The 13,902-nt window shown below is 40.0% G+C and overlaps 1 protein-coding gene across 1 annotated transcript in view; it reads left to right on the plus strand.

Annotated features, from left to right (window-relative positions):
* PDZRN4 (PDZ domain containing ring finger 4) overlaps positions 1–13,902 on the plus strand; it is a 338,913-nt gene that overhangs the window by 267,787 nt on the left and 57,224 nt on the right. The window contains 2 exon segments of the mRNA XM_036457791.2: positions 7,195–7,451; positions 10,932–11,034. Coding sequence (XP_036313684.1) covers positions 7,195–7,451; positions 10,932–11,034 — 360 coding nt within the window.

The raw sequence follows: 13,902 nt of genomic DNA on the forward strand, positions 1-13,902 counted from the left end.
AGAAAATTTGATCATCATTCACAAGGGACTTCAATCAAAATTAAGTTATTTGTAAGGGTGGGAGAGCTTATAAACTGCCATGCCCAATCAGAATGATAATACTCAGGTCTGATGATATGTAAAATATTGCTGACTATAGTCAATAACACTATCCTATATAATAAAAACCTAGCGACAGCAATGATGAAACGACCAGAATGACCAGAGATCAGAACAACCACAGCCCCTCACCCCTGTTGGCTGCTCCCATCAAGCAGTTAGGGATGATCAGGCTGGCAAACAAGCAATAAAAGGCAATCATGGAGGCAGGGAGAGTGGTTAGGGGTGATCAGACAGGCAGGCAAGTTGTTAGGGGTCAGTGGTCCCGGATTGCGAGAGGGATGTCTGTTAGACATCCTTCTAGGGGTCCTGGATTTTGAGAGACTGCAGGCTGGGCTGAGGGACCATCCCACTCCAGTGCTTGAATTTCATGCACCAAACCTTTAGTATTATATAATTGAAATTCACTAAGAGAGTAGAACTTAAATGTTTCCACACACACACACACAAAAGGGTAAATATGTGAGGTATGAAAATGTCAAAACTAGATAACAGGATTTCTTTCACAATATATACCTATATCAAATCACCATGAGCTGCACACTTTAAATAATTTCCAATTTTGTTTGCCAACTATATCTCAATAAAGCTGAAAATAAGTAAAGAAATGAATGTAAAAATTTTGTAATCATATAAAAAACAATATTCAAGTGCTTTCTATATATTCTTAATTTGAAATTGGGTTATATTGATTGCATACAATCTTTGCTTTTTTATACTTCTGTTGAATATTATTACACATAATTCTCCCATGAAAGGCATAGATGCTTAAAAATACCTCTTTTTTGTTTGTTTGTTTGTTTTGTTAGAGGCACAGAGATTTGGAAATCCTCATCATTCTCAAACAGCTGACTCTAGAAATGGCAACTCACCAGGGTGACAAGGTTATTCATGTACTTGTTTGCACTTCAAAGGGGAAGAGAAAGCCTGTTTGTTTTCTGATACTCAAGAAAATTTTGCATGAGGCTAGATTTGGAGGAATAATCCTAGCAGAACAGCTCATATACAAGCTGAGGCCACCAGTCACTCTTGGGAGGTTGTTGATGAGTGGCCCAGATTTTGCAATTTAACCAAAAGGGTAGATTGTTCATTAAACAGAAGCTTCATCAAACATTGCTGTGATATGCTTTACATGAGAAAAGCTATAGTCTTCACTTAACATTCACAAGCTGCTTATGTATTAATTAGTCCATCTGCCACAGCAAATGTACTCACCCTTCTTTTGAATTGATTGCTGAAAAGTGCCTACTTTTCTTCTATCCACTTATCCCTATCAATAAAATGAAAAGTAATATTTTTTTTAGAAATAAGACTCTTCTTCCATATCTGTTAAGAGTATATTTTTCAGCTTACCTGAACTGATAAGTGCAAGAAGCCGTAGCTTCATTTTCTGGGGTGTGTGGTTGTAGTTTCTTTTGAGGTCAGGATTCCCCAGGTGCCTGGCAGCTAGCTTTCCCAGACAAATGGAAAATGGTTTTCCATGACCAAATATTTTTTTAATTCATCAATTGTTTATTTGTTAGTTTATCTGAATGTCTTATAACTGTTTCAAGACTGGCATGACTAAGACAACCCCTTTTTATTTTCAATTTCTTACTTAAATATAGTTGGTATGCAATATTATATTAGTTTCAGGCGCACAATATAGTATGTACTTTACAGTGTACCTTACAATGGGATCATAGCTCTGTCTTTCCCCTTGTTTTTCATCTCAATTATACTTTCTTAGGAGAAGAACCACATGCCTCTGTTTATTCTAGAATTCCTGTCATTGGTGTCTTCCTTCCCTCATTTATGCTACTGTCAATTTTCATTGCCTCTATACGTATAAACATGACTGGTTTCTTACTTATCTAAGTCAGGTGGTTTAATCACCATCTCAGAGTCTAGTCATTCCACTTTGGGACCCTGGCCTCTTATCAAATATCCATCACCTGAGTCTTTTCAGTTTTGCTTTTGTTGCTTGGTAGCAGGAGAACCAAATCAGTTTTGGCCACAGTCATCCAAATTCCAGATGTTATAGTGATAGAGGGAATTATTTCATATACTCCTCATGTTTATTATGACTCTCTGTCCTCTCACCCATTCCATTTAACAACCACTTTAGAAGAAGTGTCATTCTCTAGAGCACATGTGTCAAACACAAGGCCCGCAGGCCAAATCCGTCCCGCCAGGCCTTGCAATGTGGCCCGCACCGCGCAGTCATCACTGCACTCCGCTGCGTTTGCATCACAATGATAGTTTATGACTGTTCAGTAAACCATTCAGCCTGCGATTTAGGCTGGATTTTAGATTTTGGCCCCTTCTCTGATTGAGTTCGACACCCCTACTCTAGAGTCTAGACCACATGTGTCAAACACAAGGCCCGCGGGCCAAATCCGTCCTGCCAGGCCTTGCAATGTGGCCCGCACTGCGCTGTCATCACTGCACTCCGCTGCGTTTCCATCACAATGATAGTTTATGACTGTTCAGTAAACCATTCGGCCTGCGATTTAGGCTGGATTTTAGATTTTGGCCCCTTCTCTGATTGAGTTCGACACCCCTACTCTAGAGTCTAGACCATGTTTAAATAAAATTTCCAGCCCAGCGGGTGCATTTTAGCAATTAAGCATTGGCCCAGGAACAAGGAGGTCACCAGTTCCATTCCCAGTCAGGGCACCTGCCCAGGTTGTGGGCTCAATTCCCAGGGCATGTGTAGGAGGCAGTTAATCGATGAGGCTTCTCTCTCATTGATATTTCTTTCTCTCTCTAAAAAATCAATAAAATATATTTTAAAAATTCCCAACCTTCTTGAAATTTCTATGCATATAAACTTCAAACTCGAACCCTATAATACATGGGTATTTATTTTTTAATCATCAAATAGCCTTTCATCTCCTCTCACCAGTTTTGCTCCCTCTTCATCAGCTTTTCCTCCTGAAGTCAACTTCCATGGACTCTTGTAGCAAAAGAGCTCCCCTCCTTTCACTGGGCACCTTGACAAGTTTGGGCCTACACCCTGAACTACCTGAACTAAATGGCACACCTTTAATAGAGGGCTTTTCTGTCGCCAGTCTCATTTCACAAAATGCATAAAAATTATATGTGGCCAATACAAAACCATAATTAAGACTGAGATGAAGAGAGTAAAGCGGAAGAAAAAAGAGAGGGAGGAAGCAAAGGAAGAAGGGAGCCAGAGGATATGATGGAAAAGAAATATATGGCACCATGAAATATCAAATACCTTGTTGGTTTAGGATCTCACCATTTTGGAAAAAAATGAACTTTTGCTATTATCTTATTTGTTAAGTTGCTATAAAATTTGTCTATAACATTAAAATTTTAGATATTCTCTCAATGTCATTCTTCTCCCTAGCTTTAACTAATGATAACTGAGCAAAGCCACTGCCAGAAAACTCCAATTAAGCTATTCTTTTTTCTGTTGTGAAAGGCATAATTTATAAAATGGTGACCTTTTGGTAGGCTAACAGTATGTTGATGAACTTGAAGTAAAGTAAAAGAAAAAAAGAGTGTTTTGTATTATCAGTGCTTACATTTTCTAAGGAATCACATGAGGCAGTAGAGCTTTTAAAGGTCATAGACTTCTTTACTTTGAGAGTTATTAAACAGCTTATGAAAATAGAGGTCAGCTACATAATAACTGGAAGAAAAGAGCATTCCCCAATGAAAAAGTAAGATACTAGTGATTACATTGACTATCCCTTTTCAAGATTATATTTGATTGTCTCTAACCTTCCTCCCCCAAATTGTATATAAATGCCATGATTGTAAATGAAAGAATGTACAGGTCTTAGGATCAATAGCTATTGATCTTGCAGAATGGACGCTAATATGGTCAGCATATACTAACCATTACAATAAGAGCTAATGATCTCAGAGCCTAAATAACTCTTCAGTAATTTTTATGTTTCTGCAGAAATTTTGTACATTTCTGGATTTTGCAAAAATGACCCTAAGTAGCTACTAGGAACATAAAATAAATAATCATTATAAGTAAGAAACTCACCTTTTAGAAATTATTTTTGCTTAGAAGATCACTAAAACAAATAAGAAATAAGAGAATACCAAGACTAGGTTAACATGTAGGCAAAGTACCTGGCCACCTTAAAGAAGAAATGGATCCTGACCAGTTTGGCTCAGTGGCTAGAGCATCAGACTGCAGACTCAAGGGTCCCAGGTTCGATTCCAGTCAAGGGCATGTACCTTGGTTGCAGGAACATCCTCAGTAAAGGGTGTGCAGGAGGCAGCTAATGGATGTTTCTCTCTCATCTCTATTCCTCTCCCTTCCTCTCTGTAAAAAATCAATAAAATATACTTTTTTAAAAAGAAGAAGAAATGGAACAAGAGTATTTTGTCTGTTTACTACTTAATGGCACACAATGTATGCAATAGTAGGATTTCATCTATGGACTGGCAGAAACCCTGGCCACAAGTTATTTCTGCCTTTACCCTAACATATTGCTTGAAGTTATTTTTAAAAGAGCACTGTCTTCCATTCTGCTACTGTTAGCAAAGCTTATAAGAGAAGGTAACCTACTGGCATAGTTTTAGTAGGTTTTAAACAGTTGATAAAGTGACCAAGTGTTCTCTTTAGAGAGGGGAGGGTATGATACTTTGCTAGCGCAGATATTCACTAAATAGAAGAGACACAAGGAAGTGGGAAGCCTATGTACCAAAAGGCAATTCTTCCGAGCTGACAGAACAGTCTTAGCTGCCCCTGGATCAGTTTCTATACCCTGGAATTTATAAATACTGATCCTAATATAAAACATGGAGGATGACAACACTAAACATGAGAGGCTAGCTTTTAGGTCCTGCTTTTTCACCTGGAAGTTCTCTTATCTGCTGACAACATGTCCTCAGGGAAGTCAGTGGTAGCCTCAGCCCAGAGTGCCTGTCATTGACAATAGATCAAGAAATAGATGAGTGTGTCTCTGGGCATCCTTTGTCTACATACTTGTGTATACCTAGAGTCATCAAAACATATGATGTGCCATCAAGGCTGTGCCAATAAAAACTTGGTGATTATTTTCTTTTCTTTTTTTCTTTTTTTTCATATATTTTATTGATTTTTTTACAGAGAGGAAGAGAGGGGGATAGAGAGCTAGAAACATCGATGAGAGTGAAACATCGACCAGCTGCCTCCTGCACATCCCCTACCGGGGATGTGCCCACAACCAATGTACATGCCCTTAACCGGAATCAAACCTGGGACCTTTCAGTCTGCAGACTGATGCTCTATCCACTGAGCCAAACCAGTTTCGGCTGGTGATTATTTTAAAATGTAGTCCATGGAGAAAAGAATCAGAGAGGGACTGTGCAGATTGGTGAGTTTGTACACACTAGTTGGCACCCACTCAGATCTTCATCTGAAATGTCTTACTAGTGATCCAAGAATTGTACTGGGACATATTTTCCTGGTGAGGAAACTCAATTGCTCCATTTTTGATGGCACATTAATTCTTTCAGGGCCCATTGAATAAATTAGCTCCTCTAGGTCATTAAGCCTATCTCTACAGGACATGACAATTTCTACCTGGCATTGTATCTTTTACCCCAAAATCTCCCACACTTGCTCTGAGCACACACATATTCTTTGTCTACTCAGGGAAAGAGAATGTGCTCATTCAAATGTCATAATTGCTCTACGATTGCAACCCAGTGATTCACTGTGCTTCCTTTCAGGGATCTTTAAGGATTTCCTGGTGCATGGCTGTCCACAGAGCCTCACTGTCTTAGTTGTCTAGAAATGGTATAATATCAGGGGTTGTAAATATAGTATTGTGTTCCCAAGTGTCTTTTCCTATATGCAAAAGCCAGCATTACATTATTTGGGGTAGGAGTTGGGAAGCTACTTCAGGATTCCATAGTCCTTTATTAAAACAGAACTCCCATTAAGAGACTGTGTTATCAGGACCCATTTCAGGGAAATAAATTGACAACTATTTGAGAGTGGCCTATACTGACCCTCAAGAGAGTGTTCAGAAAAGTGTGTGGTGTTTGGGGTGCCACAGAAGCTGGAACATCGTGGCCCTCAATAAGCAGGCCAAACAGAGTCTTACAAAAATAATATTTCTCTCCTAAATACCAACTATTAGCCATACCGAGAAGCAGTTTTGGAGGCAATGGCAAATGTCACCTCTTTCTCTGCTGTGTTTAGGGCTACCTTGGAATATCATAAATTAATATACATTAAAACAGATAAGGATACCTCCAAAGGGACACAGTATTCTCACTCAGAGGTGTTTCAGAGCAGTGTTCCTTTCATATGCATCTCATAAGTAATCTGGGATCGTTTTAAAAATGTCAGTTCTGATCCAGGAGGTCTGGGTAATGCCAGCTTCTTGGCATTTCTAATAATCCCTTAAGTGATACTATTTCTGCTGGTCCACAGAACACGCTTTGACTAGAAAGGATTTATGATAAAATGCACATGATCTTGGGTAAAGCATGGTCTTGGATAAAAAGACGATAATTATGAAAGAAATCTGACAGTATCCTAAAAAAATAAATTTTAGGCCTAGAAGACTTTGAGTAAATGTTGAAAATCTCACCAAGAGGCCTGGCCAGTGTCATTCAGTTGGTTTGGCATTTTCCTGTGTACTGAAGGGTTGCTGGTTCAATTCCCAGTTATGGCACAAGGCTGGGTTGTGAGCTCAATCCCTGGTAGAAGATATGCAGGAGGCAGCCAATTGATGTTCAACTCTCATGTCAATGTTTCTCCTCTCTCTCTCTCTCTCTCCTTCTTCCTTTCTCTATTAACAAAATCAATAAAATGCCTTTTTAAAAATCCCACCAAAAGATTGCTGAATCATAAAGAAGTATATACTGAGCATTCTTACCTAACTGAAGGTGTTAGTGAACATTTTCTGATGGCATACTTCCTGAAGACACCGGAAGTAATTGTTTTCCTTATCTCCTCCCCTTTCTCCAGTTGGTGAAGCATTCAATAAAAATGTCAACCTCATTAAATATTCCTTTACAAAATGCATAGCAGAGCTGGCTCAAACATCCCCTCCCTGCCTTTTATTAATCTGTCACAGCAGCCTCTCTGTTCTCTCCTCTGAGGTGAGCAATGTTGCTTTATCTTCACAGGTCAATGGGAAGGATCTCTCCAAGGCCACCCATGAAGAGGCAGTGGAAGCTTTCCGAAATGCCAAGGAGCCCATTGTGGTCCAGGTGCTAAGGCGCACGCCTCTCAGTAAGCCAATCTATGGAGCGGCTCCCGAAGTGCAGCTCATGAACGCCAGCACTCAGACGGACATTACCTTTGAGCACATCATGGCCCTGGCTAAGCTCAGACCACCTACCCCTCCGGTGCCAGACATCTGTCCCTTCCTGCTCTCAGACAGGTATTTTGCTGTCACTTCTCCCAAAGCCCTGTTTCTTTTCATTCATCATTGAGAGGACGTGTTGGCAAGAGTCAGTCAGGCTAGCCAGTTGACAATTATTGGGACAGGTGCTCAGTGCTGTTTTGGAAAATGTCTCCACTGTGTCTACATCCAATTAGTTGTCAGCTGTCCCTGCTAGCTACTTCCCCTAGCCCACGCTGTTGCGTCTCCTCAGGAATCAGACTGGTGGAGGTACAGTGAAAAATCCGGGCTCTGATTAGTTCATCTTTGTAATTCCAGTCATCAAACACCTTGTGCTCCTCATGAGCACTGGTCAGGGAAATAGCTTTTCTCACCAAAGCTGCCAAGAATTTTATTAGGACTGACACAGAGTGTCATGTTGGCACTGTGTCTTCCACTGTGGGTCGCCTCTTGTTCTCACTTTTGCTTTTCTCTTATTTAAAGGAGAAGCTAAGAAATTAATTTAATTGAAGTGTAATTCTCCAAAGAAAGCAATTACTCAATATATTGAGATGTAAACAAAAGGTTTTGGCTGTCAGAGAAAAAGTATCACTACAAAATAAAGAGCTATTGAAGGAATCTTTCTTCCCAATTTTTACCTAATGTAAAGGCAGAGGTATTTTATTCAAACAATCCTAGTTGTATAGTCTTGGAAGTATGTTCTGCCCCATACATTTTGTCCTATGACCGTTTAAGCAAATAGCCAAACATTACTGAGATTTTGGTTTATAAGAGCAATAGTCTCTTTAGACTGCATTTTCATTGCCTACGGGTCCTTTCTCCACTTGGTAAAACACAGATCTAGTCAGGCCACCTCCCCACCCTTTAGTGGCTTTGGTGAGTCTGTTTTAGTGGGTCACGTGTGTGCGTTAGAATCACCGGGGAGCATGGAAAAGAAATACCAATTTATTGCCCAAGTCCCATCTCAGGCCAGTTAATAAGAAGTTTGTATAATGAGGCCCAAGCATTGGATTCCTTCAAAAACCATCCAAGGGCATTGTGATGGGAAGCTGTATTTTGGAAACTACTCTTTGAAACCTCCAATTCCAGGAGAGTAGAGGCTCTATTTGTCTTGCTTAGGAATTTATTAATTCACCCATTACTTATTAAATAGCCACTTATGTCAGTCAGTAGGACTTGGTGCTGGCCATGAAACTGGGAACAAAAATAAAGTCACTGTCTCCTGGAGCTCACAGTCTAGAGTAAGGGTGTCGAACTCAATCAGAGAAGGGGCCAAAATCTAAAATCCAGCCTAAATCGCGGGCCGAATGGTTTACTGAACAGTCATAAACTGTCATTGTGATGGAAACGCAGCAGAGTGCAGTGATGACAGCGCGGTGCGGGCCACATTGCAAGGCCTGGCGGGACGGATTTGGCCTGCGGGCCTTGTGTTTGACACATGTGGTCTAGAGGGTAAGATAAACAACACCCAAGCACACCAATATTTAATACTCATTAGCATAGCCTGATATTAGAATAGCTATTCAATCAATACTTTCTTGAATGAATAATAATAGCTTACATTTATCAGCTTTCCTAACATATTTTAGGTAATATTCCAAGTGCTTTACCTTGATTAACTCATTTAGTCCTCACAAACCTTTGGAAGGTGTGTATTATATTATTGCCATATCCATGTCACAGATGTTGAGTTGGCCAAGGTCACAAAGAAATAACAGGGCCAGGCTTCTGAGCCAAAGAGGTCTGATGGCTTCTTTAACCAGTGCTGCTCTTCCTAAGTTTCACAGACCTTATCTTAGAGGCAACTCTTCTAGCAAACTTCCCGGGGCTGCAGTAGGTCTATCCCCATCATATGCTCTCAAGGCTTCTGTATTTCCCCCTTAATTATCACACCACTAAAATTCCCACTTTGCTGCTTTACCCAGTTCATAAGGCAAGAATTGGATGTTGCGCACCCACCTATTCCCAGCAGTTGGCATAGGGCCTGGCATCTGGTAGACATGCAGTAAATGTTTATTGAATGAAAAAGGTGTTCCTCCTGCTAGGGCGCCCTTCTTACTAACCAAAGGACAAAGGACAACATATCCGATGCCCCAGATAACAAGTTTGACTTTTTACCAGCCCAAATAGGCTTCGCAGAGCCAGTCCAGATTAAACAAGGAGGCTTTACCTGTTAGACCCGCAGGCAAGGGTGCTTTTATTATTTGGGTCCACGTTCCTTAACACTGTATGGAGCTGATAATAGTGAGAAGAAGCTGGTGGAATTTTTACATTGTGTGAAGATACTAAGATGGTCCTGTCTCTCTTGTCAACTAATGATGAGAGAATTAATTTATACTACTAATTCCAATATTTCAAGAATGCCCACACTGCCAGGACTTAGAGGTCTCTCTTGCAGTGAACCTGATTTATTGCGAGTAGACTTGTTCATTGACTTTTAGAAATAGAGATGATCGCCCTAGCCAGTGTTGCTCAGTGGATAGAGCATCAGCTGTGGACTGAAGGGTCCTGGGTTCGGTTCCCTTCAAGGGCATATGCCTTGGTTGCAGGCTCAGTTTCCCAGTAGTGGGTATACAGGAGGCAACCGATCAATGATTCTCTCTCATCATTGATCTTTCTATCTCTCTCTCCCTTCCTCTCTGAAATCAATAAAAATATGTTTTTTTAAAAAAGATTTACAAATAGAGATGACCTCATGCCTTTGCTGTTGAACTTTGCTTAGCCTTTATATGGTGTAATATATATTCTCTATCATAGCATATAACTGGAAAGCACTTCTATCAATTCTTTAAAACTACTCAAAAGTTAAGGGATATATAAAAGTCATGAACAGTGTCTTGGATCCCCCTCATTTCCTTTACTTAATCAGCTCTGTCTGTCCCCAGGAATTTTCCACAGGGATTATAGAACCCTATGGCTTATATGTGCCCTATATAGAAGGCTTTCTAATGAGGTATCATCGTGAATGTCATGAATATTTGTATACGTGCCCTTTTTCGAAAAGAAGAAAATGTGGGTTATGAGAGAGAATGAGGAAGGCGGTCTTAAGGAATAGTGTTATGAAAAATGTATGCTTTGAAAACAGAAGTCAAAAAACAGTTTTGGGCTCTATATTATGAAATAGCATTTTGTTACAAAATTACTCCTTTTGGGGTACACTGCTATCGCAAATGCCGCACACCCATGTATGGAGCGAGTCCCATTTGGGGGAATGGTAGCAGGGCCAGAGAGTGGTAATAAAGCCCCATGGCCTGTCACAGAGCTCACATCTGCCTTCAGGGAATACAGCTCTGACCAGGGGCTCTTATTTCAGAATTCTTTCAGAAAATCAAATTGATGGACTTCATGTAGGAGGAGAAAGAAAAGCAATGGGTTATCCTGAGCTGTAGTTCATTTAAAGGCTAGAATAGTGAGGGTATCATTGCAAAGCAGAGAAAATGAAAGTGAAATTCTAAATCAGTTTAATCTCAAAAACAACCCTTTTGATCCATTCCTATCATCTTGCTACATTCCCCATAGCTGCCATTCTCTTCACCCAATGGAGCATGAATTTTATGAGGACAATGAGTATATCTCCAGCTTGCCTGCTGATGCAGACAGAACAGAGGACTTTGAATATGAGGTAAGATCATTTTCACACCGCTTCACATTTCTTCATGAAGTTACGGTTGAAGCGTTTTGCATAAAAAAGAAAAAATTAATTTATTGCTGTGTGAAATGTTATGTCTAGTACATACCTATGATAAGGTCTTATAAATATTTTTAATATTAGCTATTTGACTCTAGCATTATAAGTATATGCGGAAACATTTTTATAATGTAAGCTTAAAGATAATTTGCTCGCATTTCTTGTTGCTCTTGATAAATATAATAGTATTATGGCAACCACATTTTTTTTCTCCTTTCCATAATAGAAGAGAATTTCCAAGTACTGTTTGGAAAAGAAATTGTATTAAAAACCAAGATGGTACTTTCTATTTTTACTCACTGTATTGTATTTTAATTTTAATTGATTAAGTTTTATTATATTAATTCTCCTTGGCAAATTTAATATTCACTTTATTTGTGACCCAAATTTGTACTCCAAAGAACAGTTCCACCAACTTTCTAGAAAGAGAGATGCTTTCAGACCCTTTGATATTGATGGTGTTTAGCCTTCACAGGGTGTACCTCAGAGTGTCTGTACTGTGATATGTAACAATTCCAAAAGTCCATCTGTTAATTATTTAAGAGTTTTCACAAAAGTTAAAGGATTTATCCTAATATTGCATCTGCTCCCGCCGTCTGTAAATCTTGGAAAGGTTTCAGCCTCCTCTGACATTTGGAAATAAAATAGATTGAGGAGGTAAAGAAGGTTTGGTAAACAGGCAGAGAGCCCATGATTACCTGCCCTTTTAATGCAGTAGATGATGTCATACAAGTTCAGCAAAATGTTCTTTTCCATTTTACAACCAGGAAATCCTGAAATCTCTTCCCTTAGGAGGATGTGAAATCAAATAAAGTCGATTCAGCGAAGCTCACCTAAAGCAAATAGACGTTTATTTGAAATCTTCCCCCTGCAAAAGTCATTTCGGGGGATTACAGAAATCAGTATTGCTTTTTGGCCAGCATCTAGACGTGTGTGCAGTGATGCCTCGTATCTGAGTAGACAGTTTTGTTGTTGTTATTGTTCACATTAATTTTATCCCCATCCTCTCCGTTAAGTTGATTGAAAAGTTTTATGAATCCACTCAAGCCCTGGTATGCACTGAAATATCCATTAAGTTTTGTCTATTCATGCAAAATGATTTACAAAATTGAATCACTTATCCCAATAATTTAAGATAAAACAATGTTTTTCTTTCAGTTACTGAATACTTTGATTTTGGGGACTGGAATTACCTTCAACTTTTCATTTAGCTTGTGCCTTAAAGTTTTATTAAAATAAATCTACGAGCTGGAGGAGGGTTTGGGAGAGAGGCTTGCTTAGGCTAACAGGTTAACAGTAAAAAAATATTTAAATAAATACTTTCAATTAATTAGCATATCATTGAATATTACATTACATACAGATTTCCTTTCATTGCTATAGGGCTACTGTAAGTGAAACACGTCCTCATTGTTCTTGTTTATCCTCATCAGAGGATATGTTTATTGATCTTAAAGAGAGAGGAATAAGAGCGAGAGAGAAAGAGAGAGAGAGAGACCTTAGATGTGAGTGAGAAACATCGGTTGCCTCCATACTCTCTCTGACCTGGGGATCAAACACTCGAACTTTTAGGGTTTTATACGAAGCTCCAACCAACTGAGCCACCGGCCAGGGCACATCCTCTTTTCTGAGGGACGTGAATCACTAATAGATGCAGCATCAGTGTGATGACAGTGGTAAATGCTCAGACAAGTCCTCTGTAGCCTGTAATCTCAACTAATCACGGCATTTCAGTCATTAATTTGCTGTCAGCTGCGATTCCTTTGCCAAAGGCACCTTTCTGAGTGATTGAAATAAAGAATGTTCCTGTAAAATTTAAATAAGAAAGAAGTATTGTGACAGGCTTCCATCATGAGAGGGGATGCAGTTGAGAAGATCAGGCCTGGCTCATGGTGGGGATGTAGACATGGAGATCATTAACAAGTTGGGGAAGATAATGGTTCGACCTAGTGGTTCCCAGCCTGTTACAGAGGTTCACGCACCATCCCTCACGGCTTCATCGGATGAGGCTGTGGAATCTAGTCATTCCACCACTGTCGCCGGAGCTGACTGTAGCCACCACATTAAAGGGGAGATTTAGAAAGGCTAATCCGTCTTTATGTACAGTTAAAAAAAAAAAGGAAAAAAAAACCTAATTAATTTTAAATTAATTAGCATATCATTGAATATTACATTACATACAGACCAGCAGAGATGATCCCGGCTCCTCCAGGAGATCTATCCCAACCCAGCAGCGCCAGGGACGCGCAGGATGATCACCTTCAGGAGGCCCCGCTTTGGGCCACTTACAGTACATTACAGGGAACTGAGGTCTGGCAGCCAAATAAAGGGCTTCATCTCAGAAAGAGATACCCATTCCTCCTCAACCTAGATGTGAACTCTCTCCACCAGGCAGTTGGGAAGAGGAGAGAAGACCCCTTTCCATCTGCTCTCATTCATTGGCACCATAAGTAATTATTGAGCACATAAAGATGCCAGGTTCCAATTGAAGTTTAGAATTGATGAAGCCCCTGCCCTAGTGGAGCTTAACCATCAGGGGAGAGAGAGAGATAGACAATAATCAAATAAGTGACAACGTAGTATGTTAGGTGATGCTCGGTGCTAACAGAGAACAGCCAGCATGGGTACTTGAGAAAGAAATGCGTGGTGCTAAGATGGGGTGTTGCTACCTTATTCAGGAGGTCCAGGAAGGCCTCTCTCCTACGAGTCCTAAATGCAGGAGAGCTAGCCATGGGGGTATCTGAAGAGGGGCTTTCCAGATAGAGGGCAGTAAAAGGACATGAAGCAGGAGTGTGCTTGGTA

This window comes from Pipistrellus kuhlii, unplaced genomic scaffold, assembly GCF_014108245.1.
Source record: "Pipistrellus kuhlii isolate mPipKuh1 unplaced genomic scaffold, mPipKuh1.p scaffold_m20_p_3, whole genome shotgun sequence".
NCBI lineage: Eukaryota > Metazoa > Chordata > Mammalia > Chiroptera > Vespertilionidae > Pipistrellus > Pipistrellus kuhlii.